The sequence below is a fragment of the Rhodotorula paludigena genome, assembly GCF_050403205.1.
Source record: "Rhodotorula paludigena JCM10292 DNA, Rt_paludigena_JCM10292v1_ctg55, whole genome shotgun sequence".
In the NCBI taxonomy this organism is placed as follows: domain Eukaryota; kingdom Fungi; phylum Basidiomycota; class Microbotryomycetes; order Sporidiobolales; family Sporidiobolaceae; genus Rhodotorula; species Rhodotorula paludigena.
The window spans coordinates 18,830-46,291 of record NW_027481403.1 but is presented as its reverse complement, the minus strand read 5'-3'; the positions used below and the strand labels follow the sequence as shown (position 1 = coordinate 46,291).

The 27,462-nt window shown below is 64.9% G+C and overlaps 13 protein-coding genes across 13 annotated transcripts; 5 read left to right on the top strand and 8 right to left on the bottom strand.

Moving 5' to 3' along the window:
* Positions 1-200: 200 nt before the first annotated feature.
* Positions 201-3,146, top strand: JCM10292_006711 (uncharacterized protein; the record flags this gene model as incomplete). Its single annotated transcript, XM_076651675.1, has 10 exons — positions 201-312; positions 375-473; positions 531-596; positions 648-722; positions 782-1,342; positions 1,403-1,613; positions 1,669-1,966; positions 2,026-2,326; positions 2,383-2,750; positions 2,811-3,146. The coding sequence occupies 10 exons, from the start codon at positions 201-203 to the stop codon at positions 3,144-3,146; spliced, it is 2,427 nt and encodes an 808-aa protein (XP_076502755.1).
* Positions 3,147-3,607: 461 nt separating this feature from the next.
* On the bottom strand, positions 3,608-5,874 carry DBF4 (protein serine/threonine kinase activating protein DBF4; the record flags this gene model as incomplete). The annotated part of the gene is made up of 4 exons (XM_076651674.1): positions 3,608-4,788; positions 4,847-4,941; positions 5,002-5,207; positions 5,269-5,874. 4 exons carry the CDS (start codon positions 5,872-5,874, stop codon positions 3,608-3,610), a joined length of 2,088 nt encoding a protein of 695 aa, XP_076502754.1.
* Positions 5,875-6,249: 375 nt separating this feature from the next.
* Positions 6,250-8,663, top strand: JCM10292_006709 (uncharacterized protein; the record flags this gene model as incomplete). Its single annotated transcript, XM_076651673.1, has 10 exons — positions 6,250-6,273; positions 6,401-6,627; positions 6,728-6,933; positions 7,020-7,223; positions 7,290-7,355; positions 7,411-7,718; positions 7,784-7,949; positions 8,025-8,174; positions 8,245-8,317; positions 8,375-8,663. The coding sequence occupies 10 exons, from the start codon at positions 6,250-6,252 to the stop codon at positions 8,661-8,663; spliced, it is 1,713 nt and encodes a 570-aa protein (XP_076502753.1).
* Positions 8,664-9,113: 450 nt separating this feature from the next.
* JCM10292_006708 (uncharacterized protein) lies at positions 9,114-10,625 on the bottom strand (the record flags this gene model as incomplete). Its single annotated transcript, XM_076651672.1, has 3 exons — positions 9,114-9,666; positions 9,728-10,287; positions 10,353-10,625. 3 exons carry the CDS (start codon positions 10,623-10,625, stop codon positions 9,114-9,116), a joined length of 1,386 nt encoding a protein of 461 aa, XP_076502752.1.
* A 321-nt stretch (positions 10,626-10,946) lies between these two features.
* JCM10292_006707 (uncharacterized protein) lies at positions 10,947-12,447 on the bottom strand (the record flags this gene model as incomplete). Its single annotated transcript, XM_076651671.1, has 2 exons — positions 10,947-12,116; positions 12,175-12,447. The coding sequence occupies 2 exons, from the start codon at positions 12,445-12,447 to the stop codon at positions 10,947-10,949; spliced, it is 1,443 nt and encodes a 480-aa protein (XP_076502751.1).
* An 865-nt stretch (positions 12,448-13,312) lies between these two features.
* Positions 13,313-15,527, top strand: JCM10292_006706 (sulfatase family protein; the record flags this gene model as incomplete). The annotated part of the gene is made up of 8 exons (XM_076651670.1): positions 13,313-13,545; positions 13,605-14,023; positions 14,096-14,420; positions 14,475-14,523; positions 14,591-14,627; positions 14,688-15,040; positions 15,123-15,359; positions 15,429-15,527. 8 exons carry the CDS (start codon positions 13,313-13,315, stop codon positions 15,525-15,527), a joined length of 1,752 nt encoding a protein of 583 aa, XP_076502750.1.
* A 460-nt stretch (positions 15,528-15,987) lies between these two features.
* JCM10292_006705 (uncharacterized protein) lies at positions 15,988-17,549 on the bottom strand (the record flags this gene model as incomplete). Its single annotated transcript, XM_076651669.1, has 2 exons — positions 15,988-17,268; positions 17,325-17,549. 2 exons carry the CDS (start codon positions 17,547-17,549, stop codon positions 15,988-15,990), a joined length of 1,506 nt encoding a protein of 501 aa, XP_076502749.1.
* A 361-nt stretch (positions 17,550-17,910) lies between these two features.
* Positions 17,911-19,784, bottom strand: ECM14 (putative metallocarboxypeptidase; the record flags this gene model as incomplete). Its single annotated transcript, XM_076651668.1, has 5 exons — positions 17,911-18,038; positions 18,098-18,157; positions 18,220-18,393; positions 18,455-18,728; positions 18,789-19,784. The coding sequence occupies 5 exons, from the start codon at positions 19,782-19,784 to the stop codon at positions 17,911-17,913; spliced, it is 1,632 nt and encodes a 543-aa protein (XP_076502748.1).
* Positions 19,785-20,015: 231 nt separating this feature from the next.
* On the top strand, positions 20,016-21,543 carry RPT6 (proteasome regulatory particle base subunit RPT6; the record flags this gene model as incomplete). Its single annotated transcript, XM_076651667.1, has 5 exons — positions 20,016-20,295; positions 20,356-20,430; positions 20,496-21,007; positions 21,069-21,160; positions 21,285-21,543. 5 exons carry the CDS (start codon positions 20,016-20,018, stop codon positions 21,541-21,543), a joined length of 1,218 nt encoding a protein of 405 aa, XP_076502747.1.
* Positions 21,544-21,715: 172 nt separating this feature from the next.
* On the bottom strand, positions 21,716-23,011 carry MTW1 (MIND complex subunit MTW1; the record flags this gene model as incomplete). Its single annotated transcript, XM_076651666.1, has 5 exons — positions 21,716-21,748; positions 21,842-22,218; positions 22,322-22,508; positions 22,579-22,710; positions 22,772-23,011. 5 exons carry the CDS (start codon positions 23,009-23,011, stop codon positions 21,716-21,718), a joined length of 969 nt encoding a protein of 322 aa, XP_076502746.1.
* Positions 23,012-23,197: 186 nt separating this feature from the next.
* On the bottom strand, positions 23,198-24,104 carry RPC17 (DNA-directed RNA polymerase III subunit RPC17; the record flags this gene model as incomplete). The annotated part of the gene is made up of 4 exons (XM_076651665.1): positions 23,198-23,497; positions 23,563-23,721; positions 23,791-23,985; positions 24,099-24,104. The coding sequence occupies 4 exons, from the start codon at positions 24,102-24,104 to the stop codon at positions 23,198-23,200; spliced, it is 660 nt and encodes a 219-aa protein (XP_076502745.1).
* Positions 24,105-24,284: 180 nt separating this feature from the next.
* Positions 24,285-25,187, top strand: ARC19 (Arc19p; the record flags this gene model as incomplete). Its single annotated transcript, XM_076651664.1, has 6 exons — positions 24,285-24,287; positions 24,365-24,483; positions 24,589-24,876; positions 24,969-24,979; positions 25,038-25,117; positions 25,179-25,187. 6 exons carry the CDS (start codon positions 24,285-24,287, stop codon positions 25,185-25,187), a joined length of 510 nt encoding a protein of 169 aa, XP_076502744.1.
* Positions 25,188-25,286: 99 nt separating this feature from the next.
* Positions 25,287-26,856, bottom strand: MRPS9 (mitochondrial 37S ribosomal protein uS9m MRPS9; the record flags this gene model as incomplete). Its single annotated transcript, XM_076651663.1, has 3 exons — positions 25,287-25,332; positions 25,553-25,643; positions 25,761-26,856. The coding sequence occupies 3 exons, from the start codon at positions 26,854-26,856 to the stop codon at positions 25,287-25,289; spliced, it is 1,233 nt and encodes a 410-aa protein (XP_076502743.1).
* Positions 26,857-27,462: the final 606 nt, after the last annotated feature.

Sequence of the window (27,462 nt, the reverse complement as noted above, 5' to 3'; positions counted from 1 at the left end):
GCAGGCGGTGAGACGCTTGATCTGTCGACAAGCTTTGCACAGGCGTGAGAGCAGCCCGAGACGTCGACTAGCCGTCGCCGGGCGAGCGAGTCGAAGTGTCGGAGCGGAAGCGTCCTCGAACTGATGAGGACAAGTCGATCGTCGAACATCAACTCGTCCTCGCCTGACTCGCTCGCTGGACTGCCGAGGGACTGGACACGATGGACCGCACGCCGGGCGGACCAGGCGCGCCCTTCGAGACGCCCCTCGTCTCCCGACGGACCCTCTCGACGCTGTCAAGTGTCGCGTCGTCGTCTCGCCTGCCGACACGACGTGCGTGCATGACTTCCCGAGTTTCAGGCAAGACGTGTGCTGACTCTCCAGGTTCTCCGCAGGCGAGGTGGGAGGTGCAGCCGACGGTTCGATGACGGTGGGGAGAGCGTCCACCTTGCTCCGCAGACCATCGACGAGCGACCTGACCAGTGCAGCGTACGGTCAGTACCTGCACCATACCGTTCCGTCTTGAGTTGCGCTCACGAGTTGCGTCGCAGGTAATGTCCCCGCGACCGTCTCGCGACTCCCTACCCGTCGACCTTCGTTCTCCAATGATCTTGAGAGTACGTCCTGCGTCCTATCCGCACCGAGCACGCTGCTGATGTACCCTGCAGCTCCCGTATCTGCACTGCCCGAGCTGCGGACAGCCGGCGTCAAGCGTCGACCAAGTGCCGCCGACCTTCACCAGGGCAAGCTGGGCTCTCTTGCCATGCCGACTAGCTCTCTCTTGACCTTTCGGGCTTTGCAGAGTCGGAGACGGCCTCGCTCAAACGCCAGCTTGCGCGCGCCCTCGCCCAAGCCGAGGAGTACAAGCACGCCTCGGAGCGCACAAAGCTCGAAGCGTCGCTCGCAGCCGACAAGAGCGCCGCGCAGCTCGCCGAGCAGACGGCGCGCATCGACCAGCTCGAGCGGCAGCGCGCCGTCCTGCTCGCCAAGGAGCGCGAAGCCGCCGAGCGCGAGCAGGGGCAGCACGCGGACGACGCGGGCGCGCGCGCGCAGCTCGAGAGCGAAGTGCGCGACCTGCGCGCCGAGCTCGCAGAGCTCAAGGACGAGTACGCCGACCTGCAGTCGTCGTTCACCGACCTCGAGCACGCCGCGACTCAAGCCGTTGCACAGGCTAATGACCGCCAGGCGCGCAACAAGGTGCTCCTGCAGGAGGTCGAGCACCTGCGCATCGAGGCAGACGAGTACCTCCGTCGCGCGACCGACGAGAAGAAGCAGCGCGTGGCGCTCGAGGCGCTCCTCGAGCAGGAGAAGCTGCGCGCGAAGGAGTCGGACGATGCCGCCATCATCCGCGACGAACTGCACAGTGCGTTCCTCTCCTTCTATTTGGTTGGCATACAGCGCTTACGCCATCCTCGTCTGACAGGGCAAGTCACGACGCTTCGTACGCTTGAGAAGGAGAACGGCAAGCTGCAGCGGCGCGTCGAGACGTACGAGCGCCAGCACGCCAACGTCGAGCTGCTCAAGGAGACGAACCGTTCGCTCGAGCGCAAGGTCAAGGCGGCCGAGGAGCTGCGGCAGCAAATCTCGGCGCAGGCGGTCGAGCTTGAGGTGCTGCGGCGAGAGAAGGCCGACTGGTACGTTGCGCGCTTCCCTAAACTCGGGTCGATGCTGACGACGGCTGTCACGCAGGGCGGCCTTCGTCAAGCCCGAGGACACGGACTCGTTCTCTTCCCCACGCAAGATCACCAAGTCGCTGGCCTCTGTGCGCATCGAGAATGCGACCCTGCGCGACCGGCTCAACTCGCACCAGCTCGAGGTAGACCGGCGGGACCGCATCATTGGCGAGCTCGAGGCGCGCGCGGGCGCACTCGAGGTCCAGCTCAAGGGGGCGGAGAAGGAGCTGGAGACGGCACGGGACGGCGCGAGGGGCGGCGAGGTGCAGGTTGGGCTGCTCAAACAGGAGGTGGCGATGCTGAAGCGGCACCTGGTCCGTCTTTCCTCTCCGACTCGTTCGCAGCGCGTACTGACAGGCTGCTGCCTCCACAGGAGAGCTATTCGACTGAGGAGGCGATCCAGCACGCCGGCAACTACGACGCGCAGAAGACGGCGCGCCTCGCCGAGCTCGACGAGCTGCTCGAGGTGCACAAGCGCGAGCTCGCCAAGGCGACGCAGGAGGTCGCGCACTGGCGCGGGCTCGTCGAGCGGTACGGCGGCAACACGACCGAGATTATCGAGCTCGAGGAGCGCGAGAAGCGCGATGGCGAGGCGAAGGGCAAGTCGGCGGAGGCGGACAAGGTGGCTCAGAGCTTGCAGGAGCAGCTCAGGCTCAATGAGGAGCTCCAGCTGGGTGCGTTTACCTGTCTGCCTATGCACGAGGACTGGCTAACTCGGACGTCTCCGCAGAGCTCGACGAAGCTCGCAACGAGCTTGCGCTGATGGAGCAGGAAGTCGACTCGCTGTCGGCGCAGATCGAGCAGCTCGAGGAGAACCAGGGCATCCGGGGCGCCTACAATCCGGCGACGACCAAGGTGCTCGAGTTCCGCGACTCGCCCGACCGCGTCGAGCACGCCATCCGCTCTGCGACGCTCGAGCGCCTGCAGGCGGAGAACCGTGCGCTGCTTGCACGCTTGAGCGACCTCGACCGCAGTAGCGCGGCGCAAGGGGGGCAGTCGCTTGTTCCGCGCGAGTCGCTCGCGACGGCTCAGGCCGAAATCGAGAAGCTCAAGGCCGCTGTCGCGCAAAAGGAGACGATGATGAAGCGCATCCACCAGGTACATTGACCTTCTGCCATACTCCCGAACGCACAACGCTGATCGCTGGCGCTGTTGCAGGCTCTCGCTGAGAAAACGGAGGCGATGCGCCTCGCCGTGCAGAAGCTGCTCGGCTTCCAGCTCTCGTTCCTCGACTCGGGCCGCATCCGCGTCACGTCCGCCTACGCGCCGTCCAAGGACCGTTCGCTCGCGTTCGACCCGTGGCCCGGCGGGCCGATGCCGTTCCGCCTCGTCAGTGCGGCGGACGACCCCGTCATGGCGATCGAGGAGGTGCGGCGCAGCATCGGGTTCTGGCTCGAGGGCCGCTCGAGCCTGCCCGGCTTCATGGCGAGCTTGACCATGACGCTGTGGGAGGAGTCGACGCGCGGGCAGAGCGGCGGCGTCGTGTTTGGTTAAGTCCATGTTGTAACGCCACGATCGCTCTCTTCCGGCGCGAACGATGGGGGGCGAAACGGAAGACGATGCAGAACTGCTCGGGCAAAGCTACGACGAGGAATGGCGAAAATGACGGGTGAGACAGGAAAAGGCAGAACGAGAACGGGGTATCTGTGCGAGGGCTGAATGGGATGCATGCGCGTGAGTGCCGAGGGGGCGAGAACGGGGTATCAGGATGGACCAGTGTGTGCGCAAAGCGGCAAGAAATCGATAATGCAGGGGGGAAGGGCGATTGGTCGGGATCAGTTCACCATGCTCGCGATGGCAAATGCCGTGATCAAGCGGCAGCGGCGCCTGTGGCGCGCGGCCGAGTCGCGTTCGGCTTGACGGGCGATGCGCAGAAGGGCCGACTCCTCGTCCTCGGACGCCGAGCTGGCGTCGTCGTCCTCGGAGCCGTCCGACCCCTCCTCGCCCGCCGCGAGTCAAAGGCCCGCAGACGACTTGTCGCTGTCGTCGCCGTCTGCGCAAGCCTCGGCAGCATCCATGTCGAAGAAGCCCGAGTCGTCGACCTCGTAGTCGGGCTCGGCCCCATCGTCCGACGCCGGGAGCGGCGCGAGCGGGCGGTCGATCTGCGCGAGGAGGCGGTCGAGGTCGGCCCAATTCTTCGGGTTGAGCGCAAAGCGGCGGTGCTTGGACGAGACGACGTGGTCCTTGAAGTCGTCGTACTTGACGCGGCAGTTCTCGCAGTACCCGGGCTTCTTGGGCTCGTCGCGCGCAAGTGCCGCGGGCACGACCGGCACGCGCAACGGGTGCAACGCGCCATCGACCGACACGCTGCGGGTGAGGAGGCCTGCGCGCCCGGCCGTCGCGCCCGACTGCTGCTTGACGCGCGCGAGGCCGCTGCTGCCCGCCGCGCTCGTGCCGCTTCCGAGAAGCGCGCCACCCGCTACCGAGACGGTGCGGTTCGACAGGACGGCGAGACGCTTGTCGACGAGGCTGCCGTTCGGGCCAAAGCGGCTCGCTTGCGCCGCGCCAGACCGCGCAGCCGTCGACGTGGCAGAGGCGATGTTGGACGTGATGATCTGGCTGTTGCCCGACGCAGCGATGTACGAGTCGCGGCGGTGGTACCCGCCTGCACCTGCGCCGGCCGCGAGGGCTGGGTCGTAGCCGCGCTGCCCGGCGCGAGCGACGTTCTGCAGCGAGACGGCGCGCCGCAGGTTCGGCGCGATGGCGCGCGCGGCGGTCGAGCCGTACCCGCTCTTGCCCGCAACATCGGCCGCGGCGGCGGGTGCGGGTGCAGGCGGTGCAGCGGGCGGCACGCGGCGCTCGTAGTGGATGTCGGGACCATCGTAGTGGTAGAAGCCTGTGCGGCCCTCGACGCCGCCCCAGAGCACAGGCCAGGAAGGGTCCTCGTGCTTCCGCGGCTTGTCGTACTCCTTGATGACGACGGGGCGGTGCTCGCCAGTCGAGTCTTCGACGAGGAGGTAGAAGCGGTTGGCGGGGAAGTAGTACGTGTCGTTGCGCGGCGCAAAAGGGTCGCGCTCGCGCGTGCCGTAGAGCTGCTCGTCGCGGAGTAGGGTCGGGAGGGATGGGTCGCGCTGCAGAGCGCTCTTGTCCTTGTTGGGCGAATGATGGTTGATGCGGGTGAGGATGAGTTGCAGCTCTGTGTGCGATAGATGGTCAGCCTCGAAAGGGTGTGGGAGAAGCGAGGGAGGACTTGCTGTCTCCGCCCCAGATCTTGAGGCCAAAGTCGAGCGCCTTGGACAGGATGTCCTGCGAGTCGATGAAGGGGTTCTTCTCAAAGTCGCCAGCCAGTCTGTAGAGTTCGGTCGGTGAGTCTCGGTGCCGCGGGAAAAGCGAGAAGGCCAGTCCTTACGGCCGGATCTTCTGCCCGTTCGGCAGCTCGTACATCTTCGGGCTCCGCGCAGACGATGCCCTCTTCGCCTTTCCAGCTGCCGAGTCGAGCGGCGCACCCAGCTTGCCTGTCGCGGGCGAGTCCAGGTTCTCCTTGCCAGTGGCAGACGGCACAGGGCGCGAGGTGACGACGTGCGTGACCTTCTTGGAGAAGAAGTTGTCGACAGACTGCAGGAGTGTAGTAATTCAGCATCATCACTTCAACGTGCGAAGGAAGAGTGAGACGCACGGCACCGAGCTTCTTGACCTGTTGTCCGAGAGACGCCTTGGTCGCCTCGTCGATCGCGTCAAAGTAGAAGGTGAAGGACGGGAACGCCTTGCGGTACTTTTGGCGCCACTGCTGGCTCTCGTGCGCCATCTTCTCCTTCTCGGCGGCGCGTTCCACGGTCGACTTGCGCGACCTGCGCTTGGCGTCCTGCGTCGTCGAGGTGGCCGTCGCGGCCGTGTTGAGCGTGCTCGCGCTGAGGGTACTCACGGCCCTTGAGCGCTTAATCTGGCGCGCAGCCGTGCCCGCTTCTGCTTCGGCATCGTCGTCGCTCAGCTCGACGACCCTGCGCTTGAGGAAGCTCTTTGCGCCCGCTGCGCCGTTGCCCGCGGCCGCAAGTCCGGCTGCGTCGATGCGCGTGGCCTGCATGGGCACAGTCGCGGGGCCTGGCGAGGGCTGGTGGGCGTGCGACGGTCCTGCGAGGGCGTTGAGGAAGAGAGGCTGCTCGAGAAAGACGGGCGCGGCGGGCGGGATCTGCGCGGCGAGGGCGGTGCGCACGGTGCGGGTCGAGTGCGAGCGCGTGTTGAGCGGCTGCGTCGCCTGGCGCACGGCGCTGGGCGTGGTCGCCATGGTCTGGGCGGCGCCCTCGACGGCGAGCGAGCGAGTTGAGCGAGGGCGGCGAGAGGACCAGCGCGGGCGGGTGCGTCTAGTGGCTTAGTCGAGTACGACTCTGCCGTGCTCGACTGTCCAGCTGTGCGCGCGGGGCAGATGCGGTGTGAGACGGCGAGTGTTTCCTCTTTCGACGGAGCGTCGAGCCCAAAGTCGCCAAACAAGCAAACGCGTCTCGACGCGAACGTTCTTCCCCCTTTCCTGTGTCTGGCCCTTGGTCTCCCCTTGGCCTCGGACTTCTTTCCCCGCGACCCTGCCGGACTGCCGGGAGCTCGTCTCCAGATCGGTCCATCGCTGCTCGCTTCTTCTGCTTCCTTGCTTGCGCTCGCGTCCGCAATGGACGCCGCCGCTGCCCAGCTCGTGCGTGCGATCCGCAGCTTCCTGCTCCCACGCTGCTCGCGATCTCCGGGAGGGCCTGCGACGCCCGGTCCCTGGCTGTCCATCCGGGCCTGACCTCCTGCCTCGTGCCGCTGCTTGCATGCTACAGGTCCTGAGCGCTCCGCTCGTCGCGAGCAGCCCGTTCTGCGTGCCGTCGCAACCGTGCTGGCCGTCGACGGCGAGCTGGGCTGCCCTCAACTCCTCCTTGCAAGGTCATCTCATCCGCCCCGACGGGCCAGCAGTATGCACGCCGGAGGAGTGCGTCGACCCGCACTGGCGCATGGAGCAGCCGGGCGGCGTCATGTTTCTCAACTTCGAGTACGTCTCGTTCCTTGCGTGCGCCTGCTGCTCGTCTGCGCCAGTCCGTTTTGCGCACAGCCGCGGCGTGGGATGCACAGATGTTCAGATAGCTGAGTGCTGACCGGCATACATATAGGAACGGCCTCGGTCTCCTCCCAGATGACCCATCCGTCGGCGCGACCGCCGTTCCCGTCTCGCCCGCATCAGGCGACCGCACGCCCTCGTACGTCCTCGAAGCGCATTCCGCAGACGATGTGTCGCAGGGTGTCGCTTTTGCCGCCGAGCACCGCCTGCGCTTGCGGGTCAAATCGACCGGGCACGACTACCTCGGCCGATCCAGTGGTGCGTCCGTCGCGAGTGCATCGCTGTCTGCTTTGAGGCATCGACGTGTCTCAAAATGAGGACTAAAAGCGCTTACGTGTCCGCAGACCCCGGCTCGTTCACAATCTGGACGCACCACCTCAACTCGAGTCGCTTCGAGCCGAGCTTCCTCCCGGCTGGCGCGCCAGAAGGAACGGCTCCGGAAAAGGCGCTGTTGGTCGGGGCTGGCACGACCGTCAAGGGCGTCTACAAGGCCGCTGACGAGGCGGGCGTCGTCGTCGTGGGCGGTGTGAGCCAGACGGTCGGTGCCGGTAAGCTGGGATTGCCCTGCTTCATTGATCTGCGCCGATTCTGACGAGACGATCTCGACATCCCAGCTGGAGGCTATGTTTTGGGAGGCGGACATGGGCCATTCGGTCCGCTGCATGGGCTTGCAGCCGACAGTGCGTGTTGTCTCTCGGCCTTCCGGAGACTGTCTCGCTCACTTGGTCGGAACAGACGTCCTCGAGTTCACCGTCGTGATCGCCAACGGCACCATCATTCGCTGCTCGCCCTACCAGCATCCGATGCTCTTCACAGCCCTGCGCGGCGGCGGCTCCGCATTCGCCGTCGTGACCGAAGTCGCATTCAAGGCGCACGATCCGCCCGCCGGCTTCGTCGGCATCTTTGGCTCTTTCGGTCCGCGACACGGCGCAAACGCAACTGGCGACGGAGGCAAGGGTGCATGGAAGGAGATGCTCAAGCGGTGGGTCGAGCTGCAGCCCAAGCTGAGCGCCGCGGGCCCTTTCGCCGGCTACACCTATGTCGTGCGTCCCCGCAATCATCGCACCATTCCTCTGCGCCCTTGCGCTGACCGTGCAACCACTTGCAGCGCCGCCCGGAGGACACGCCCTTCGCCTACATCCTCCCCTCGCCGGACGTCGAGCTCGCCAAGAACCTCTTCCGCCCCGTTTTCACCGCCGCCTTGCTCGACGAAGACATCGACATCGAGTTCCGCTACGTTCAGACCAAGTCGTGGTACGAGCTGTGGCACGGCGGTGCGTTTCCATCTCGTCCTCCTGTCCCCGAACCGGTTTGTTGGTGGGCTGACAGAACTTCCGGTGAGCGCGCAGAATTCACCAAAGCGCTCAATTCGCTCGACCGCGTCGGCATCTCGATTTTGCTGGGCAGTCGGCTCGTCCCGAAGCAGGTTGTTGAGCAGAAAGCGGACGAGCTCGCGACTTTCATGGCCGAGGCCGCTAGTCCAGCCATCATCCACCTCGGTACGCTCGCAGCCTCCGCGCAAGCTTCATTCTTCGAGGCAGACACTGACTAGGACGTCACGCTTTGCAGTCGCTGGCGGTGCAGTCGAGCGCGAGCCCGATTTCCCTTCGTCCGTCAACCCCGCATGGCGCAAGGCCCTCTTGTACGTTCAGCGACTCGCTCCGTCTCCATACAGGCTTGTTGACCACCAGTTTGACAGGCACATTGACCTCCCCGTCTCGTGGGCGCCGACCGCCTCTCCTCCGACGATTCGCTCGCTCGCGTCCTACCTCACATCGCACACTCTCGCGCTCGGCGCGATTTCCTCGTCGCTCGGCGATTCCCAGGCGTCGTACGCGTCGGAGAGCGACTACTACGAGGACGGGTGGCAGGACGTGTGGTACGGGCGCGAGAACTACGCGCGCTTGCTCGAGGCCAAGGAGGAGTGGGACCCGCGGGGCGTCTTCAGCGCGAGAAAGGCCGTCGGGAGCGAGATTGTGGGGTGGTGAGCTGGCTTGCGCGGGCGATTCGAGGCTTGGAAGGGGTCGAGAAGGAGACGAGGGAGAGTGACCCAGAGCGGTGGTCCACGTTTTGGGTTTTTCGGGGTCTTCTCGGGTTCGCATACGTACCATTCGGTCGCACGGTTCTATTGGTTTCACCTTGCATCTTCCTGGATCTTTTGGGCTTCTGCAGCAACATGCAGCGCATTGTTCGTTCCCTGCCGCTGATTTCGCCCCAACGTTGTCGACATTTCGCTTTTGCTGCATGCTTATAACTGCGTACAAGCTCCATCTGGGACGAATGCCTGTGCGCTCCAGAGCAACGACAGGGAGAGGGCCACCCTTCGTTGACCTTCTCAAGCCGGATGAACCCGCAACGCTCGCATTTATCCCGCTCGCAGACGGACGATCGTAGCGATGGAGACGTTCACAAACTATCACCGAATGCTCTTCAGGCGGCTACAGCTCCCTGATGACCCGCATCTCCTCGACGCTCCTCAGCTGGACCGCGAGTTCCTCGAGCGATTCGACGTCGCCGTCGTCGCACGCACGCGAGTGGCGCTTGGCGGCCCACTCAATGACGTCCTGCCCCGCCTCGGCGCGCTCGGCGCTGATTTCGTGGTCCGACTTGTCGATGCTCGAGCGAGACGGGGGCGAGAAGGGCGACAAGAGGTCGGTGATCATCATGCGGAGGCGGACGCCTTTTTTTTTGCACGTTTTCTCGAGCGAAAGCTCGTTGCTGACCTTGAGCAGGCGGTGCGCAATAAACGTGAAGACGAGGCCGCAAGGGAGGAGGAGGTCGGAAGGAAAGAGCTCAGCACAGTCAAGCTCGCCAACGTGCCAAGGCACTTCGGAGATGCTGACGTCAAGCTCGGCGAGCGTCATGAGGTTGAAGAGGGGGAGAGAGCGGGCTGCGGCCTTCCCGCCCTCCAGCTTGAGGCGGCGGAGCTTCGGGAGATAAACGGGCTCAATCTCATCCATCTCGTCTGCCTTGACCATATCTGCAGTGCCGCTGAACGCGATTGACAGGGCGCGGACGTTGGGCGCCAGCCTCCGAATAAAGCGGAAGGCACGCAAGCCGCGTGAAGACAGGCGGAAAGTGCGCAGGTTGAAGAGAGAGAGTCGGCGCCGAGACCCACCAGGGCGAGTCGTCAAGGCCGGCCAAGTCGGTGAACGTCCAGTCCCAGACCTCGAGGTGCACTAAGCGGTCACAGCTCCTCAATATGGGCGGAAGAGCAGGATTGTTGAAAGAAGAGGTCGTCGCTTGGAGCTCGAGCCTACGCAGGCGATTTGGTGCTGCAAAGCGGCGCAGGAATGCGACCGACACGTCCGACGAGGGGCCAGACTGGATGACTATATTGCTGATCTCGGACGAGCGGGCAGCGAATGCGTCGAGGGCGTACTCGCGCGCCGCATTGGCGATTGAGCTGTCATCCCCATGCCTGGCATAGTGAGTCCTGGTCGAAATGCACAGCGTGCAGAGGTTCGAGAGGCGCGACAGCGCGGCACCTGCGGCGGCGAAGGATTCGTGCGGGCAGTACCGCAGGTCCAGAGTGCGGACGCCGGCGAGGATGGCTGGCGGAATGCGCCGCATCTGGACTATAGGCTGCGCGAGTTGCTTGGCGGTGACCGTCTGCGATGATTCGAACTCGTCAACATCGCCCTGAAGCTCGAGGTGAGGCGGAAAGTAGGGCGCACGCGGCAGAGGTGCGGCAGGCTCAGCCGTCTCGTGTGCTTGTTGAGGCACGAGAGCGCTCCGACGCCCCTCGCGTACCACGAGCTGAGCCGATCGGGGCCGTCCTGCCCGACTCTCGCGACGCGCACAGAGCCCGAGAGGACATCGTCGTCCTGCTCGGCGACGAGTTCGACAATGTACTTGAGGAGCTCGTGCGGGAGGTCGCGGAGGGTAGCACCAGCAGTCTCAGGACCTTGGAAGCACGGTACGTCGGTCTCGGAGTCTTGACTCGCCATGAAGAGGCCTCGAGAGAACGAGAGCTGATGAGGCGAGACGAGAGCGAGAAGAGCGTCGCGGAGGGTGCGATAGCCTCGGAGAGCTCGGTATCGAGGCAAAGCACAGCGGAAAGGTCTCGTGAAGCGCGCTTAGCGAGTTGCGAGGTGAAGAAGGAGGAAGAGCGACGAGGTGGTCCTCCACAACCAGGACAATGTCCGATGCTTCCGTTCCTACGAGGACTTTCCGCTTTGTGAGTATCTACCATACCAGTTTATTGCGGCGAGGGAGCGAGAACAGGACATATCAGGCGTTGCACCCCATCCCCTCCTCCCTCTCGTCGTTCAAAGGGTGTCGAGCTGCTTCCTCTGCGCCACCATCTTCAACGCCTCGGCCAACTCCTGCAGGCCCTGCACGTCGCCCTCATCCCACACCTTCTCGAGGTGCTCCTCGGCCCACGAGATCGTCTCGAGCAGCGCCGCCTTGCGCGCCTCGCTCGGCTCGTCGACGGGCTCGGCCACGTCGGTGCTGCGTGGCTCAAACGGGGCGAGAACGGCGAGGTGGCGGTGCGAAAAGCGCATTCCATGCGCCATGCACCGGTCCTCGAGCGACTCGAAGTTGCCGAGCGTGATTAGGCGGTGCGTCGCGAGGTGGAAGTCGAGCCCGACGCGAGGAGCAAAATCGGCCGGGAGAAAGGAGGCACAGTCGAGCGTCGGACTCTGCGACTTGCTGATTGACAGCACGAGCCTCTTGAGAGTGGGGCTGTCGAAGCTCAAGATCGCGTTTGCGCAGGAAGGATAGCCGGAGAGCTCGAGGACCTCGAGGTGCGGTAGGACGATCTTAGTCGCGTCAGCCTCGACGGAGGCGCCCTGGCTGTTGTCTGCGAGGCGCAAAGACAGTCGACGAAGTGAAGGAGCAAATGTGCCGAGGTTGCGGATGCTCTTAAGGTCGTTACAGCTTGAGACGAGGAAGGTGAGGAGGGGCAGCTCGAGCTGAAGCTCGCTCGTTGCGTCGTAGACGAGAAGAGAAGCGAGTGAAAAGTTGGCGTTCGAAAGGTCAAGTTCCTCAAGCTGCGTGCACGCTCGGAGGGTCTCGTGAAGGCTGTAGTGAGTGGACTCGGTTGAGTAGATGAGCCGGTGCAGCGTCGATGGCCTCGTGAAACGCTGCATGACCTGACTGAATTTCTCGCAGAATGGCGGACAGTGGTAGCGGAGCGCCGTGAAGCGCTCAACTGTGGCGCTGAAGGCCTCGTTGGCCCACATAAGGCTGTCCCGGTCGTCCTGGGTGTTGCGCGCCTTACCCTCGACACGCACACGCCAGTTCACATTCTCATTGTCGTGGCCCGACAGCCGGATCTCGTGCAAACTCTTCAGCTGATCGAGTGCGATCGCCGCAGCAGCGTAGGAGTCGAGGTCGGCGCCGGCGAAGTCGAGCGTCTCGATGCCGGCGAGGAGACCGGCCGGGATGCGACTGAACTGGAAGATGGGCTTGGAAAGCTGCGTCGCCTTGACCGACTGTAGGCGAGGTTTGTCAGCGAGAGAACCGAGGATACCGGCGGGGAGCGGGACCCACGCGGCAGAGAAGCGGGAGAGCGACGTCGCGGAGGCGCTTGTTGACGAGCGAGAGGGCGCTGACTCCGTGCGCGTACCACCAGCTGAGCTTGCCCTCGGGGAGCTTCGTCAGGCCGCTGCGGGACGTGGTCGACGGAGCCTTGGAAGCGAGCGAAACGCCGCTTTCGGCGACAGAGCGGTCCTGCTCGTCGACAAGGGCGACGACTCGGTGCAAAAGCTCCTTGCTGAGGCTGTCGATGCTCGCGCGAGGCTTCGCACTGTCCTGGCTCGACATGGCGACGAGGAGAAGACACTCGAGCTGATGAAGCGGGAGAGACTCAAGCTGGCGACTGGAGACGCTGAAACGGGTTCTGCCTTCTCTGAAGATCTCGCTCGAGCAGGCGGAGCAGATTCAGCCGAGTCTGAGAGGGTGCGACGGACGGACGGAAGGAGAGGCTTGGACGAAGGAAGGGGCGAAGCTGCGGGACCTTGGAAACGCCGGCCACGAGCGTCTCGGCCGGCGAACGAAGTCCCAGCACGTTCTGCTCCTCCTGTGGCTTGTACGGGCGAGGAAGCAGGAGACGGCCTGCCCCGCCGCTCTCGTCGCTCTGGCTCTCTTCGTCGCAGCTCTCCCCCCAAAACTTCTCTGTCCAGCGCGAGAGCTTGACTCTTGCATGCGACCCTTCCAACATGTCGCCATACTTATGCATAGACTCGCCGTTGCTCTCCACCGGGTCTTCTGTTCCGGCTACCTACAGCACTCCGCCTTCTCCGCTTTCTGCGGCGCTAGCCTTGCCAAGAACCACCGGCACCCCTGCCGGCACCAGCTGACTTCTAAAAGATTGCGCTAGTGCCTGGACGGCCTAAGCTCGTCTCCTTGTGGTCTCCCCTTGTGCGCAGACTCACCCGCCTCTCTTCCGCTTTTGCCGGCATCTGCCTTCCGGCCTCTCGGCACCATCGGCGAAGCTGCAGGCTCCACATCATGCTCATGGAGCGGCAGAAGTCAACCGGCGGCGGTTCTTCCCTGCGGGGAAGGAGAGACGAGTGGAGGCGAACGGACTAGTTCTGCGAGTTCTCTCGCCCTTCTTTGCTTGCGCTCCCACGCTATCGGGTCTCACCGCGCCTTTCGACCACATATCTTGATTGCTGGATAGCCCACTATGGTCGGTACTGCAGCCCTGACCGCCGGGCTCGTTGCTCTTGCGCCGGCTCTTGCGTGCGCTTCGGCACTTCCGCGAAACTTCGAGCAGCAGTGCAAGGCCGACAAGAAGCCCAACATCGTCTTCATCATCTCTGATGATCAAGACATGCGCCAGGACTCGCTCGGGTCCATGCCCCGCCTTCAGAAGCTTCTCGTCAAGGAGGGTACCAAGTTCGAAAGGTTCTACTCGCCGTGCGTCTCTTTTTGGCTCGGAACCGAGCGTCGCACTGACCATTTCCGCGTACTCGCAGCATCTCCATTTGCTGCCCATCCCGCTCTGCGTTCCTGCGAGCTCAGGTCGCTCACTCGACCAACATCACGGATGTTCGCGCCCCGTATGGCGGCTGGCCACTCTTCAACGAGTTCGGCTACAATGGGCACTGGCTCCCGTCCTTCCTCGAGCAAGCCGAATACGACGTGCGCTACGTGGGCAAGTTGATGAACGGTCAGACGACGAATAACACCGCTGCGTTGCCTGCGCAAGGCTTGGTCGACTCGGCCTTCCTCCTCGACCCGCACACCTACGATTTCTGGAATCCCGCCTTCTCGACACCTGCTGGGCCGGTCGAGTACCGCTTCGACGAATACTCGAACGACGTCGTGACAGAAAAGGCGCTCAAGTTCCTCGACGACGCGGCACAGTCGCCAGACAAGCCGTTCTTTGTCGGCAGTCCGTGACTTTCTGCGTATTCCAGCCATTCTGTGTTTCTCCTTTCCGGCTAACACCTCTTCTTCGACATAGTCGCACCAATTGCTCCTCACTCTCACATCGCCTGGAACGACACAAGCCGCGCCATGCAGATTCCGATCCCGCACCCACGTCACGCCAACATGTTCCCCGACGCCAAGCTCGACCGCTCGCGCGACTCGTTCAACCCGGACGTGCCGTCGGGCGCGAGCTGGGTGCGCAAGCTCGACAAGCTGAGCGACGAGAACGTCGACTACATCGAAGACTTCTACCGCGCGAGGCTGCAGGCCCTCCAGTCGGTCGACGAGATGGTCGAGCAGGTCGTCCAGAAGCTCGAGAACATGGGCGTGCTTGACGAGACGATGATCATCTACACTAGGTTCGTTGACTCCCTTTGCAGCGCACTTCGTCGTGTCTCATGCCCCTCTCGCAGCGACAATGGCTTTGAGTCCAACGCTGGTCACCGTCGTCAGCCGGGCAAGGTGCGTTTTCCCTGGAACTCCGCGCATCTTGGCTCAGCCACCCTGACCTGCGGCTATTCGACGGCAGACTCTTCCATACGAAGAGGACATCAACGTGCCGCTCGGTGCGCGTGCCCGCTGTCTCCGCTGCAACGCCTCCTGCTGACCTGCTCATTTGCCCTCAGTCGTCCGAGGTCCCGGCGTGCCGAAGGGAAAGGTCGACAAGACGTCGGTCTACTCGCTCACGGACCTCGCCGCAACTATCCTGCACGTCTCCGGCGCACAGGCCGACTTCGACCACGATGGCGCCGTCATGCCGCTCACGCACGAGCTGCGCAAGCGTGCCGACTGGAATGGCGGAGCCAAGCAGTTCCACCTGTCAGAGTACTGGGTTGAGAACGTCATCGAGGGCAAGTATGCCAAATCGATCGAAACGGGGAATGCAACCTACCGCGGTGTGCGGGTCGTCGAAGGCGACGACATCGACTACGCTTACGCCGTCTGGTGCACAAACGAGCACGAGATCTACGACATGAAGGTGCGGCTCGCGGCTCCCTGTCGACCAGAGTTCTCTCCTGCAGCGGCGTACTTACGTGGTGTGCACCTGTTGTGCGTCGCAGAAGGACCCGAATCAGATGCACAACATCGCGCTCAACGACCTTTCGCCTACGTCTTGGCACGGCCGCCTGCACACTCGCCTCGATGCACTCCTCCTCGTGCTGAAGCAGTGCAGCGGCGAGTCGTGCCGTAACCCTTGGCGCTCCATCTTCACCAACGGCAAAGTCACCACGCTCAAGCAGGCCCTCGACCGGAAGTACGACGATTACTTTGCGCAGCTGCCGCGCGTCAAGTACGACGTGCGTGTTTCTGGTCCTCTTGTCTGCTCGTCCGGTTTATGCCGTTCTGACATATCCCTTGACCGGCAGAAATGCGAGCTGGGTTACCACCGCGGGCTCGAGGCACCCTTCTGGTCGCACAATCTCGCCTACTCCCCCGGCCAGTGCTACAGGCAGAAGTCAGCGTAGAGATTGTGGAGCAGGTCTAGCAGATCTGACTCCGCATGGCTTCTCCCCACGTCTTGCGATTCCTCCCCCTGGCTTCCGTCTCCCTCTTCCTCGTCAAACTTCTCCCGCTCCACATCCTCTCGTTGATCCCCAAACTTGCAGTGAATGCATTTGAGCTATTCTGCCTGGCAGCCGACAAGGTACTTGTGTTCGGAAGTCTGGCTGATCGTCATGCCTGTTGCTCTCGGGTCTCGCCATACTTGCTTCGACAAGTTTCAATTCGACAGGCAACCGGGCGGACAGTCGGCCGCCGCCAGACCGCCGCACGACACGGGCTCGCTACTTTCCTCGACGCATATAAGTGCTCAGCCGATAACTTGACACACGTCGCTCGTGTATCCCTGCTTGCCTCTCCGCCGACTGGCCTTTTCAAGCTGCAAACCGACTCCAATTCGTACCTCAGCAAGCAGCGTCCCCTCCTCTACAGCTGCTCAAGCACCCTCAGCTCCTCGACCGGCGCCAACGCCCGCGCAAGCTCCCTCATCCCTGCCGCGTCGCGCTGTCGCTCGAGCTGCACGAGGCGCCTCGCGGCCCACTCGACCGTCGTGTGCAGCACGTCGCGCTGCTGCTCGACGAGCGCAGGCGCGCGCGGCGGAGACGACGTTGGGGAGTGGGACGGCGAGGCGCGGCGCGGAGTGAGGCTGCCGGCGCCGCCAAGTTCGAGGTTGCGCGGATCGGAGAAGGTCCCGAGCGCCCTGAGCGTGCTGTGCTTGGTGAGAGTGAAGCGTACGTCGTTCTTGGCGAGCACGGAGTGGAAGTAAAGCGGGAGGAGGAGCGAGATGGCGGCCGGAATTGAGAGGCGGAGACGAAGGCCCGACGGGTAGTTGAGGCTGGGATGAGTGAGCGGCGCCGCGTCGACGTAGGTATTCTTGAAGGCGCCACAGTACAAGTGAATGTCGAGCGTGCGCAAGGTCGAGAGGTCGATGCGCTGCAAGATAGGCCAGGCGGTCTCGAGACTGGCGAGCGAGAGGTGGCGTAGCTCGGGAAGGCGGAAGAGCTGGCAGTCGAGAGGGATTTTCGCGGGCCTGTAGTAGTCCGGGAAGCCAAGCTCGAGTACCTCCAGTAGCGGGTATGATAGCTCGATGAAAGCGAGAAGGTTCGGATCGTGGGCTTGGATGCGGAGCACGCGGAGAGTGTAGAGGAACCGCGGCTGCTCGAAGAGCGCGTCGGGGAGCGTAGGCGCGGCATTCGGAAAGGCAAAGTCGGCGAGCTCGAGCGTCTCAAGCGAGCCGTAGTCGTCGAGCATGCTCATCAGGCGCTGGCCGACCACCTCTCCATATCCGTTTGAGGTGATGAGCGAGAGGTGCGTCAAGGCCACGGGGCGCGTCATGACGGGCAAAAAGGTGGCGAGCACATCGTCATTCTCCCCAACGCGGCCAATTTCCAGGCGAGTCGTCTTGTCCGCCTGGATTCGCTGGAACAGCTCGCGCACGGTCGCCGGCGTTGGCCCAATCGTATCCGTCGGAGGCTGCGGCTGGTACCCAAAGCCCGTTCCGCTCGACTGCTGGTTCGCGTCGCGGGCCAGGTTCGTGTCGAAGCGGATCGAAGCGAGGTTCGGGAGGCGGTCGCACGCGAGGCAGGCGTCGCAAAATTCTTCGAAGTCCGTGCACCGCAAGTCGAGGCACGTCACGCCGTCAAGAATGGCTTGCGGGAGAGCGCGGTAGACGAAGAGCGGTGACCGAAGGGCGCGCGGCCTGACAGTCTGTAAAGTGAACGGTGAGCGAGAACAGCGCGCGTCAACCTGGTGTGGGCTCGCACCTGGCAGAGGTAGGGCAGGGTGAGCTCGCGGAGGCGCTTGTTGACGAGCGACAGGCTGTGAACCCCGCGCCCGTGACTGCTGCTCGTCGAAGCGTAACGCCGCTTGCAGATGCTCTCGACAGTGCGCGACGTCCACGACTCTTGGCCGCGAACAGCTTGGTCGTATGCGTGCATGAGATGCACAATGTGCTCGAGAAGCTCCCCAGGGAGCGCTCCGAGCGACATGACGGCGCCGCAGGAGGAGCCTAGAGTCGGACACTGATGAGAAGCGGAGGGCGGCAAAGAGACCGTGGGCGCGCTTGCGAGCTAGGCAGCCTGTCAAGTGACACTGAACGAGCAAGTAAGCAGCCGGGCAGCGCGAATCAATGCGAAGGAGTGGGAGGGTCGGAGCAAGAGGAGGAGGCTCTCCCGCCCGACGAGGTCAACCACTCGCACAGGCTCTCGGTCGGTCGCAGGAGGGGATGCAAACGGGCCAGTGATACACGATGTACAGCTACGGCGACAGCAGAACAGACAGGAGTGCTACAGAGCAGGCACGAGGGGGCTCTAGCGTTTCCCTGCCTCTTTCTGCAGCCGATGAACACAGTCAGCATTCGTCGACCTGCCGGAGAGTGGGGAAAGAACGCGCATCAAGAATGAACTGCGTGAGGGAGCGGAGCGCGGCGCTCGTCTCCTCGCCGGACGGGCGAATTTGTCGAGGCGGGAGGAGGAAGCCTGTGGACGAGGACGGTCAGCGCGGATCATACATCGTCGAAGGAGGTTGATGGGCGCACCAAAGATGCCCTCGTCGCGCAGCTCGGTAGCAAACGACCAGCGGATCTTTGCGCTCGCGTCTGCGAGCCGACAAGGGTGTCAATCCGGACAAGCAAGAAGCGAATCAAAGATCGGCACGCACACGTCCAATCAAGGCTCATCCCGGGGCTGGTCAAGCTGACTTCGCACACGCTGCCCGTCTCGAATGCCTTGCCGTGCACGTCCTTGACCGCGCGCGCGGCCTGGAGGACGGCCTCGTAGTGGTTTTCCTCGTCAGGAGTGCGCACGTCGCACGAGTACGAGTACGGGAAGAGGACTGCAAAGTCTGTGCGTCAGTGCTGCGCAGGGATGAGGGTGTGAGGGGGATGCGGACGCACGCATCTGGCCGAACGAGTGCACGTCGAAGAAGGCATCGACCGGGTTCTCCCTGTCGGTCAAGTACCCCCTGAGCGCCTGCAGCTCGCTCGACTCGAACGCCCTGGATCCCGGGTACGAGTCGCTGCACGGGTTGGGGCGCGTGCCTGGCTGGAAGTGGAACCCCCAGTTGCGGTTCAGGTCGATCCCGACGCACGACGGGTCGTCTGGGCGCACGGGCTGCCGCGACTTGCGCCAGAGACGGTCGTGGTCCCAGCTGTAGACGTAGCCGTCCGGCTGCATCGGGGACGAGCGTGAGCAGGAGCGAGAGAGCTAGGGAGGACGGAGGACACGCACGTTGACGACGGGGATGAAGGTGAACTTGACCTTGTCGAGCAGGCTGTGCCCGCGAGCCAACCCGTCTTCGCCAGGCGCGACCAGGTCGTGTACGAGGTAAAGGATAGTCGAGGCAGCGATCCATTCGCGCGCGTGCTGCGTGCCCGAGACGACAAAGCCGAGCTTGCGGTGCCGCTTGTGCTTGTGCCGCTTCGAGCTGGTCACAAATGGCTCAGGTCCGACGTCCAATTCCTCTTCATCCTCGGTTTGATCCTCGCCTGCGTCGCCGCCATCTTCGTCCTGGTTCCCCTCATCAGGCGGGTCCTCCGGGTCTCCCGGCTCGCGCCTGTTCCCACTCGTGACCGTCACGCCCCAGATGTCGCGCCCCTCACTCGACTGCCCGATGCTGAGCACCTGCACGTAGTCGGGATACGCCTCCTCAAGTGAGCGGAGAATCTCGAGCACCGAGTCGTACGGGTGGTAGGTGTCGTGGATCGGGTCGTTGGTCGCATCGAGAGAGCGAGAGCCGCGGGAGGAGGACGTGAGGTTCGCGACGGTCGCGAGGGAGAGGGCACGGGCGTGCTCGGTCGAGTGGGAGGCCGAGGCGAGGCGCTGAGCGAGGTGCGACGAGGAAACCTGCCTCGTCGAGCTCGGCGCGGCCACGCCCAGCTCCCCGAGCGCGCGTGCGATCTCGTCTACGTTACAGCTGTGCAGTGCGGCGCAGTCCTCGTCCTGGATGCGTGCGACGAGCTCGAACGAGGACGAGTTGCGCTTGCCGGCGAACCAGACATCGGCATTGCCCTGTTCGAGGAAGTGCGCCGCCTGTTCGAGCGGGATTCTCGAGGTCCAGTGGAAGCTGACGAGGTGTCCCGGATGCGGCTGGGGCTGTGTGGGCGGTGCAGTGAAGGCGAGCTGATGAGAGTCGGTGGGGAGCAGGAACGAGCCGTCGGCGGCGCGAGCAAGCGGGAGAGCGGTTGCGAGGGCGAGGCAGAGCGCTGCCCGTGGCCATGTGCGCATCCTGAGCAGCCCTTTGGGGCGGCAGAGAGCGCGGCAGAGCGAGACTTGCGCGGCGTCACTCTGAGCGGGCGGCCGGTTGCCCTCTGCCCGCGCTCTCACGCTCCCGCAGGACAGACCGAGACGAGCACAGCTGCACGCGCACGCCCAGACTCTTGCGACCCCACCCCAACTCGAACCACTCTGCGCGACCCCGCCGCTGGCTGCTCGTCGTCGTCGTCGTCTTCCGCCGCCATGCCGTCGCTCCCCGCCACGCACGCCCCGCAGGCGGGCGCGGCCAAGGGCCTGAGCAACTACTTTGGCAACAAGATCAGCGAGGCAGAGGTCCGCATCAACGACAAGACCCAGAACCTCCGCCGCCTCGAGGCGCAGCGCAACGCCCTCAACGCCCGCGTCCGCCTCCTCCGCGAGGAGCTCCAGCTCCTGCAGGAGCCCGGCTCCTACGTCGGAGAGGTCGTCAAGGTCATGGGCAAGAAAAAGGTCCTCGTCAAGGTGCAGCCAGAGGGCAAATACGGTGCGGCCCCCCCTTCTCTCTCCCTGAATGCTTCCCACTCATGCTCACTCTGCAACGCAGTCGTCGACTTTGCCAACAACATCAGCATCAGCCAACTCACGCCCAACCTCCGCGTCGCCCTCCGCTCCGACTCTTGTCCGTCGCGCTCCCTCCGGCCGCTCCTCCCGCTCACACGACTGACCCCCGTCTCACGCTTGCAGACCAGCTCCACTCGATCCTCCCGACCAAGCAAGACCCGCTCGTTGCGCTCATGATGGTCGAAAAGGTGCCCGACTCGACGTACGAGATGGTCGGCGGCCTCGACCAGCAGATCAAGGAGATCAAGGAGGTGATCGAGCTCCCCGTCAAGCACCCCGAGCTCTTTGACGCGCTCGGCATCGCCCAGCCCAAGGGCGTCCTCCTGTACGGCCCGCCGGGGACGGGCAAGACGCTCCTCGCGCGCGCCGTCGCGCACCACACCGACTGCCGCTTCATCCGCGTCAGCGGGTCCGAACTCGTGCAAAAGTACATCGGCGAGGGCTCGCGCATGGTCCGCGAGCTCTTTGTCATGGCCCGCGAGCACGCCCCGTCCATCATCTTTATGGACGAGATCGACTCGATCGGCTCGAGCCGCGGTGGGTCGGGCGGCGGCGGCGGCGACTCGGAGGTGCAGCGCACGATGCTCGAACTCTTGAACCAGCTCGACGGCTTCGAAGCGACCAAGAACATCAAGGTGCGTCTCCTTTGAGACGGGGCTGCATCCTCGCCGCACACCGCTGACTCCGCTCTCGCAGGTCATCATGGCGACGAACCGCATCGACATTCTCGACCCGGCGCTCCTCCGTCCCGGCCGGATAGACCGCAAGATCGAGTTCCCTCCTCCCGGGTGCGTGCACGCTCTCCCTCATGTCCAACGCAGCTCGCGAGCCTTTCGCTCGGCGAGGTGCGTAGGCAAGAATGCACAGACGTGCCCGCTGACATGCTGCTCGCTTGGGCCCCCCTCTTCGCAGCCCCGAAGCGCGCGTCTCGATCCTGCGGATCCACTCGCGCAAGATGTCGCTCCAGCGCGGGATCAACCTGCGCGCGCTCGCGGAAAAGATGGGCAACTGCTCGGGCGCAGAGGTGCGCGGCATCTGCACCGAGGCCGGCATGTATGCGCTCCGCGAGCGCAGGCAGCACGTCACGCAGGAGGACTTTGAGCTCGCCGTCGCAAAGGTCCTGAGGAAGGCGGGCGAGGGCAACGTCTCGTCCAACAAGCTGTTCAATTAGACGCCTCCGCCCGCTGGGCAAATGCAACGAGCATACTGTACCGACGTCGAGCTGGGACCTCCACAGGAAGCAAAGCATGACATGCTGAGAGAACCTAGTGTTGCAACAGCACTAATCGGGTCGGCACACGAAGAAGGGAGTACAAGTACAGGTGGGAGCGAGCGGCGTCGGCTCACTTTGCCGCTTTCGTCAGCCCGAGCAGCGCCTGTGCATTGCCATGACGGAAGCAATCATGGGAGTCAGCACTGCGCATGGCGACGAGCAGAGAGCCCAAAGCGACAGAGTCATTGGAACGCACCTTGGCGTCGCCCGCGCTGCCCGTCTCGTCCGCCTGCTGCCTCAGCTGCGCGACCACCGCGTCCTCCTGCTGCTGCTGCTGCGGCTGCCCACTCGCAGTCTTCCCCGCTCCTCCTTCTCCGCCCGCCGCTGAAGAAGCCTGCCCACCCGCCTTTACGCCCGCAGCCCAGTTGACAAACGCGCTCCGGCTCGCGGCCCACGGCGCGACGTCAGTGTCTGCTGCGCCTCCCGGGGCGGCAGGACCTGCTGTGGAGGAGGAGGCGCGCGGGGGCGCGGGCGTCGAGAGGAGCGAGGAGAGGTGCGTTTGGAGGAGCGTGAGCTGCGAAGAGAGGATGCGCGCGCGGTCCGAGGGCGACGAGGTGGCGGCGTCGAGCTTGCCTGGAGGAGATTGTTGCGGGGATTGTCAGTCTGGGAGCTCCGTCGACCTCACGCATGCTGCAGAGTGAGCGGTGCAGCGAGGGACGGGCAGCGCCGGACTGACCAGGCGGCTTGAGGTATCCGACAAGCTCGGCCTGCTCGACGGCCTTTGCGTGGCGCGCCTTGACAAAGAGCTCGGCGCACGCGAGCTCGTGCTCTTTCTGCAGCTCGTCCTCGTACAGCCGCAGCTCTTCTTCGTACTCTGCGAGCGTCGGCTCGTCGGCGCCTTGCAGCGACGGGTCGAGGTGCTCCTGATTGCCCCGGGAGCGCGAGTCAGCGGCGGATCCTGAGAGACGGTCAGGAGGAGCGCAAGGGACGTACGTGGTGCGGGAGGACGATGTAGGGGAGGAGGTCGTCGGCAAAGGTGAAGGTGTTGCGGAGGACAAAGATCTCGAACAGGTCGAAGCGCGTGTCGATCGCGTCCTCGAGGAGCGTCTCGAGGCGGTAGATCCCCTGCACGCAAGCTCGTCAGCCCCCGTAGCCGCTGAAGCGAGAGAGCGGCGAGCAAACACACGCGCTGCACCTCGTCCTCGTCGAAGCCCTCGACGCCGTCGTCGACGAGCTTTTGCAGGCTCTGCTCGACCTTGGCCGTGGCCGTGTACATGGTGCGGTTCGCGAGGTCCATCCCCTGCGTCGCAAAGCGCTCCGCCGAGAAGCCCAGGTGCTCTGCGATGAGGTCGGCCTTGTCGCGCTTGGTGCGCGCTGCAGAGGGCGCGCCCGCTCCCTGCGCGGCGGACGAGGGTGCTGGTGCCATGGTGCGCGTCGGTGCCAGACGGCGCGGCGCGAGAGCGAGGTGACGGCGAGTCGGTCAACCTGCGCTTCCCTCGCCGAGGCGGTGCAAGGTCGAGTCTCTTTCGATCTCTCTACAGCGAGTGCAGGTCCAAGCAGGGTAGTGCATACAACAACACGAGCGCAACCAGTACAGTCCCACTCCGCCGCCTCAGTCGTCGACCTCGTCAATGTCGCGCTCGACATCCTCGTTGGCGCGCCCGCCGGCAAAGACATCGTCGACGAGGCCCTCGTCGTCCTGCAGCTCTGCCTCCTCGCGCTCGTCGACCGCCATGTGCGCGCTGCCGTCGAGCTGCGCCGCCTCGGCCGCGAGGCGCTCCTCCTCGGCGAGCTTGGCTGCGGCAGAGGGCACGGCGAGCGCGGCGTCGTCTGCGCTCAGGTGGCTCTTGACGAGCGCGAGGATGCGCTCCTGCTCCGACTCGTCGAAGCGATCTGTGATGTCTTCGATGCACTGCGAGATGCGGCCAGGGTGAGTCAGCGAGGCAGAGAGCGCGTGAGAGAGGACAACGAGCACACGATGTGCAGCTCGACGGCGGTCGCCGGTGCGAGGTTGACGATCTGCAGCCGCTCGGCCTTTGTGAGGTCGAGCTCGTCGAGGTCGTCGAGGAGGCGCGTGACCGACTCTGTCGTCTGCCGCCGGGTCGGGTGCACTGCGTGCTCGAGGTACTGGAGCGCCTGTCGAGTGCGAGCTCGCGCGTCAGTGCCTGGTTCGGAGGCGGGCTAGGGCAGGCGGGGTCGACTCGCCTCAAAGGTGACGGTGTGGAGGTCCTGGGGCTGGATGCGGTCGATCTCGTCGCGTGCGCTGAAGTCGTCCTGGCGGGGTCCGTTCTTGCGGGCGCGGTTCAAGTCCTTGATGCGCTGGGCGCGGTGGTCGCGCTGCTGGCGGAGGACGGCGAGCACCTCGTGGTTGCAGAGGAACCCTGCGCGCTCGTTGAGCGTCTGCGGGCCGAGAGGAGGAGCAGAGAGCGGCGAGCGAGAAGAGGACGAGATCACGGCGAAGCGGCGCGTCAGCTCGAGCGGGGCTGGCGAGTGAGTGGGTCTAGTGAGCGCACCTCCATTGGCCCCGGGAGCTGGCTGGCCGCTCTCCCTGCAGAGACGAGCGAGGGCGTGCGACGGTGAGCCTGCGAGCGAGTGTCTCGGTCGGCGTCCTTCCGCTCGCCGTCTCGCCGCTAAACTCGCCCAGACTGCGCCCAGAGAGTGCGAGCTAGCGTCTGACCGACCCTGTGCCCCCGCCCACCATGGTGCGCCCCTCGCCCCGCCCCTCGTCACGGCGCCGTCACCCCACTTGGACCCGCTCACCCGCCCTTGCTCCGCACAGTCCAACACCCTGCGGCCCTACCTCAACGCCGTCCGCAGCACCCTCACCGCCGCCCTCACCCTCGAGCCCTTCCCCTCCCAGGTCGTCGAGCGGCACAATGTCCCCGAGGTCGAGGCACAGTCCGTCCCCTCGCCTGCCTCTCTGGAGCATGCAGCCGCAGCCCGCCTGCCGTGTGCTCCTTCTCTTGGCCAGCGAAAGTGACTGACGGGCCCCTCACCGCGCAGGTCCACGCCCGAGGCTCTCCTGACGCCGCTCGTCATCGCGCGCAACGCCTCGGAGCAGGTCCTCATCGAGCCGTCGATCAACTCTGTCCGCCTGTCGATCAAGATCAAGCAGGCCGACGAGATTGAGCGCATCCTCGCGCACAAGTTCACCCGCTTCCTCATGATGCGCGCCGAGTCGTTCGTCATCCTCCGCCGCGTGCCCGTAAAGGGCTACGACATCAGCTTCCTCATCACCAACCGCAACGTCGAGGACATGATGAAGCACAAGCTCGTCGACTTTATCATCGAGTGCGTCCCGTGCTGCGATTGGAAAGCACACGTCGGCTCAGGACGCCAAGCGGTTCCGCTGACTCTCTCTTCTCGACGCCCATTCCGCACAGGTTCATGGAGGGTGTGTCTAGCCTCTCCCTTGGGTATAAAAACGCTGTGTTGACGCCCGCCGCCCGCAGTGGTCGACAAGGAGATCTCGGAGGCAAAGCTCTCGATGAACGCACGAGCACGTATCGTCGCCGAGTCGTACCTGTCCAGCGTGCGTCCCGCTTTGGCCTCCTTCGAGAGTGCCGACGCTCACCGGAGCTCTCTTGAAACAGTTCGCATGAGACTCCGTCGTGTCATCCGCCTTTTTGTTCCAACTTTCCCGTGTTCTGCCTCGCTGTGCCTTTCCCTCCGCTGTCTTCCCATTACCCGATCGCTGGTCGTTACCACCCACTCTCTCCCTGTAGACATCGCACCACCTCGCTTTTGCTGCGGGAAACGGGCGCGCACAAAACTGCAAGCAGTACCCCCTCCGGACCTCGCTTCTCGTCTCTCGCGCTTGCTCGCGAGTGGAAACTCCTGCATTGCCGCATGCTGTATGCGATACAATCCCTCCTGCACCTCTCTCCCATGACGATCCCGTTCTGCGCAAATGAACAGTGCGTAAGCGCTTGAAACCGAGGGAAGCGAGGAAGGACACGGGACGCACCACCGCTTGACCCAGGTGAACTTTTTGCGCGCCTTGACCTGGCCCGTCTTCTTGCGCTCGACCACACGGGGATCTCGCTCGATGAGGTCCGCTGCAGAGCGGGGGAGCCATCCGATGTCAGCGAACACGCTGACCGATGCGGAGCCGCTCCTCGCAAACCGACTGTTTGGCGAGAGCGCAGCACGTCGGACAGAGCGGGAGGACGCACCGCGCTTGAGAATGTCGCGCCAGCTGACGGCCGCCTCGTCGCGCCTCCCCGCCTCGACCTCGCACCTCTCCCACTCTGCGAGCGCGCGCGCAATGCCCATCGCGACTGCGTCGGCCTGGGCCGCAGACCCGCCGCCCTTGACGATCGCAAAGACGTTGAAGGCGCCGAGAGACGACGTGAGCGAGAGCGGGAGGACGACGGCGGTGCGGTGCGGCTGCTGCGTGAAGTAGTCGGGCAACGGGCGCGTGTTGACGAGCACGCGGCCGAGCGGCGCCGGCGCGTCCCGCCCTGCTGCGCCCTCGCTGCTCGTGCTCGGGGCGGCGGCGGCGGCGGGGACGATCCACACGCGCGCGCCCGACTCCTTGCGCCGCCCGACGGCGTAGGTGCGCTGCTGCTCGTCCTGGCTGCCGAGGCGCCGCGCCTTGCCGACGACGCGCTCGACGGCGACGCCCGTCGCCGAGACGGCTGCGGGCTGCTGGAAGTGCGCGAGGAGCTGCTCGAGCTGCGGCGCAAGTCCCCGCTCCCCGCCTGCCGCCGCCGCCGCCTCGGCGTCGTCGCCCTCTACGGCCCTCCCCCGCGCCGCGCGGCCTGTCGCGACCGCCACGGGATCGGTGACGAGCGCAGGCGGGCGCGCGAGGCCGTCTGCGGCTTCTGCGGCGAGCGAGTCGGCGACGCGGGCGTAGGGCAGCAAACCTTCGAGGTGGGCGAGGCTCGACGTCAGGCGCTTGTACTGGCTCGACTTGAGCTGCGCGCCCGTGCGCAGGTACGCGGCCATGTCCTTTGCGGGCTTCCAACGGCGCTGGCGCGGGTGCGGGAGCACGGCGTGGAACTCTGCGTCGTGCGCGATCGACGCCGCGAGCGAGGGGAGGAGGCCCTGGCGGAACAGGTGCGCGCGCGAGTCGGTCGCGGCGCGCTCGAGCGCCGTGAGCGTGCTCGCGAGCGTCGGCCGCCCCGTGTACCAGTGGCTCGACGGCGGTTTGACGGTCGCGGGGACGGGGCCCGCGGGCGACGACGCGACGGGGAAGAAGGGCGTCGCTGCGCCCTGAGCAGCTGCTGCTGCAGAGCGCACGGGCTGGCGCGCAGCCTGGGAAGCCATGGTGTGCGGTGTGGAGGGCAGGAGAGAGGAGGGTCCAGTGCCTAGTAGGTAGCGAGAAGCGCAGGCAATTGCAATCTCGACTAGAAAGGGCGACCCGGCGCTGCAGCGTTCGGGCTCGCGTCGCGCTCTCTTCGCTCCGCTCCTCCCTCGCGGCTCACGCGCTCCCTCTGTCTCTCGCTGCGCAACTCCGGCCCCGTTCTGCTCTGGCCTTGCTGCCCACGCTCTCGCGATCGACGAGGCTCTCCAGGAGAGGCCAGGCTCCGGCGCGCTCGCGACCGCCGCGACCGGGCGATGGGCCGAGGCCCTCGCCCAGTGGCCCCGTCTGCCTGGACCGCGCTGGCGGGGGCCGCCCGCCTCTTTCCCTCCCGCTGCCCCTTGCTGCTGCTGCTGCCTTGCTGCTGCACCCTGCTGGCCTGCTAGACCCGCGCACGAGCCGCGAGCGCGACGAGCGAGTGAGCGAGCGAAGCTTGCTGTCGGTCTCTGCAGCCTGCACAACGCGCTCCCAGCGCTCTCGATAGGCGCGATCGCCAGCTGCCCCCTCTGCAAGAGCCTGCAGCTCGACCGCCAGCTCCCCGGCACCGCCGATACCGCGCGTCGATACGACAC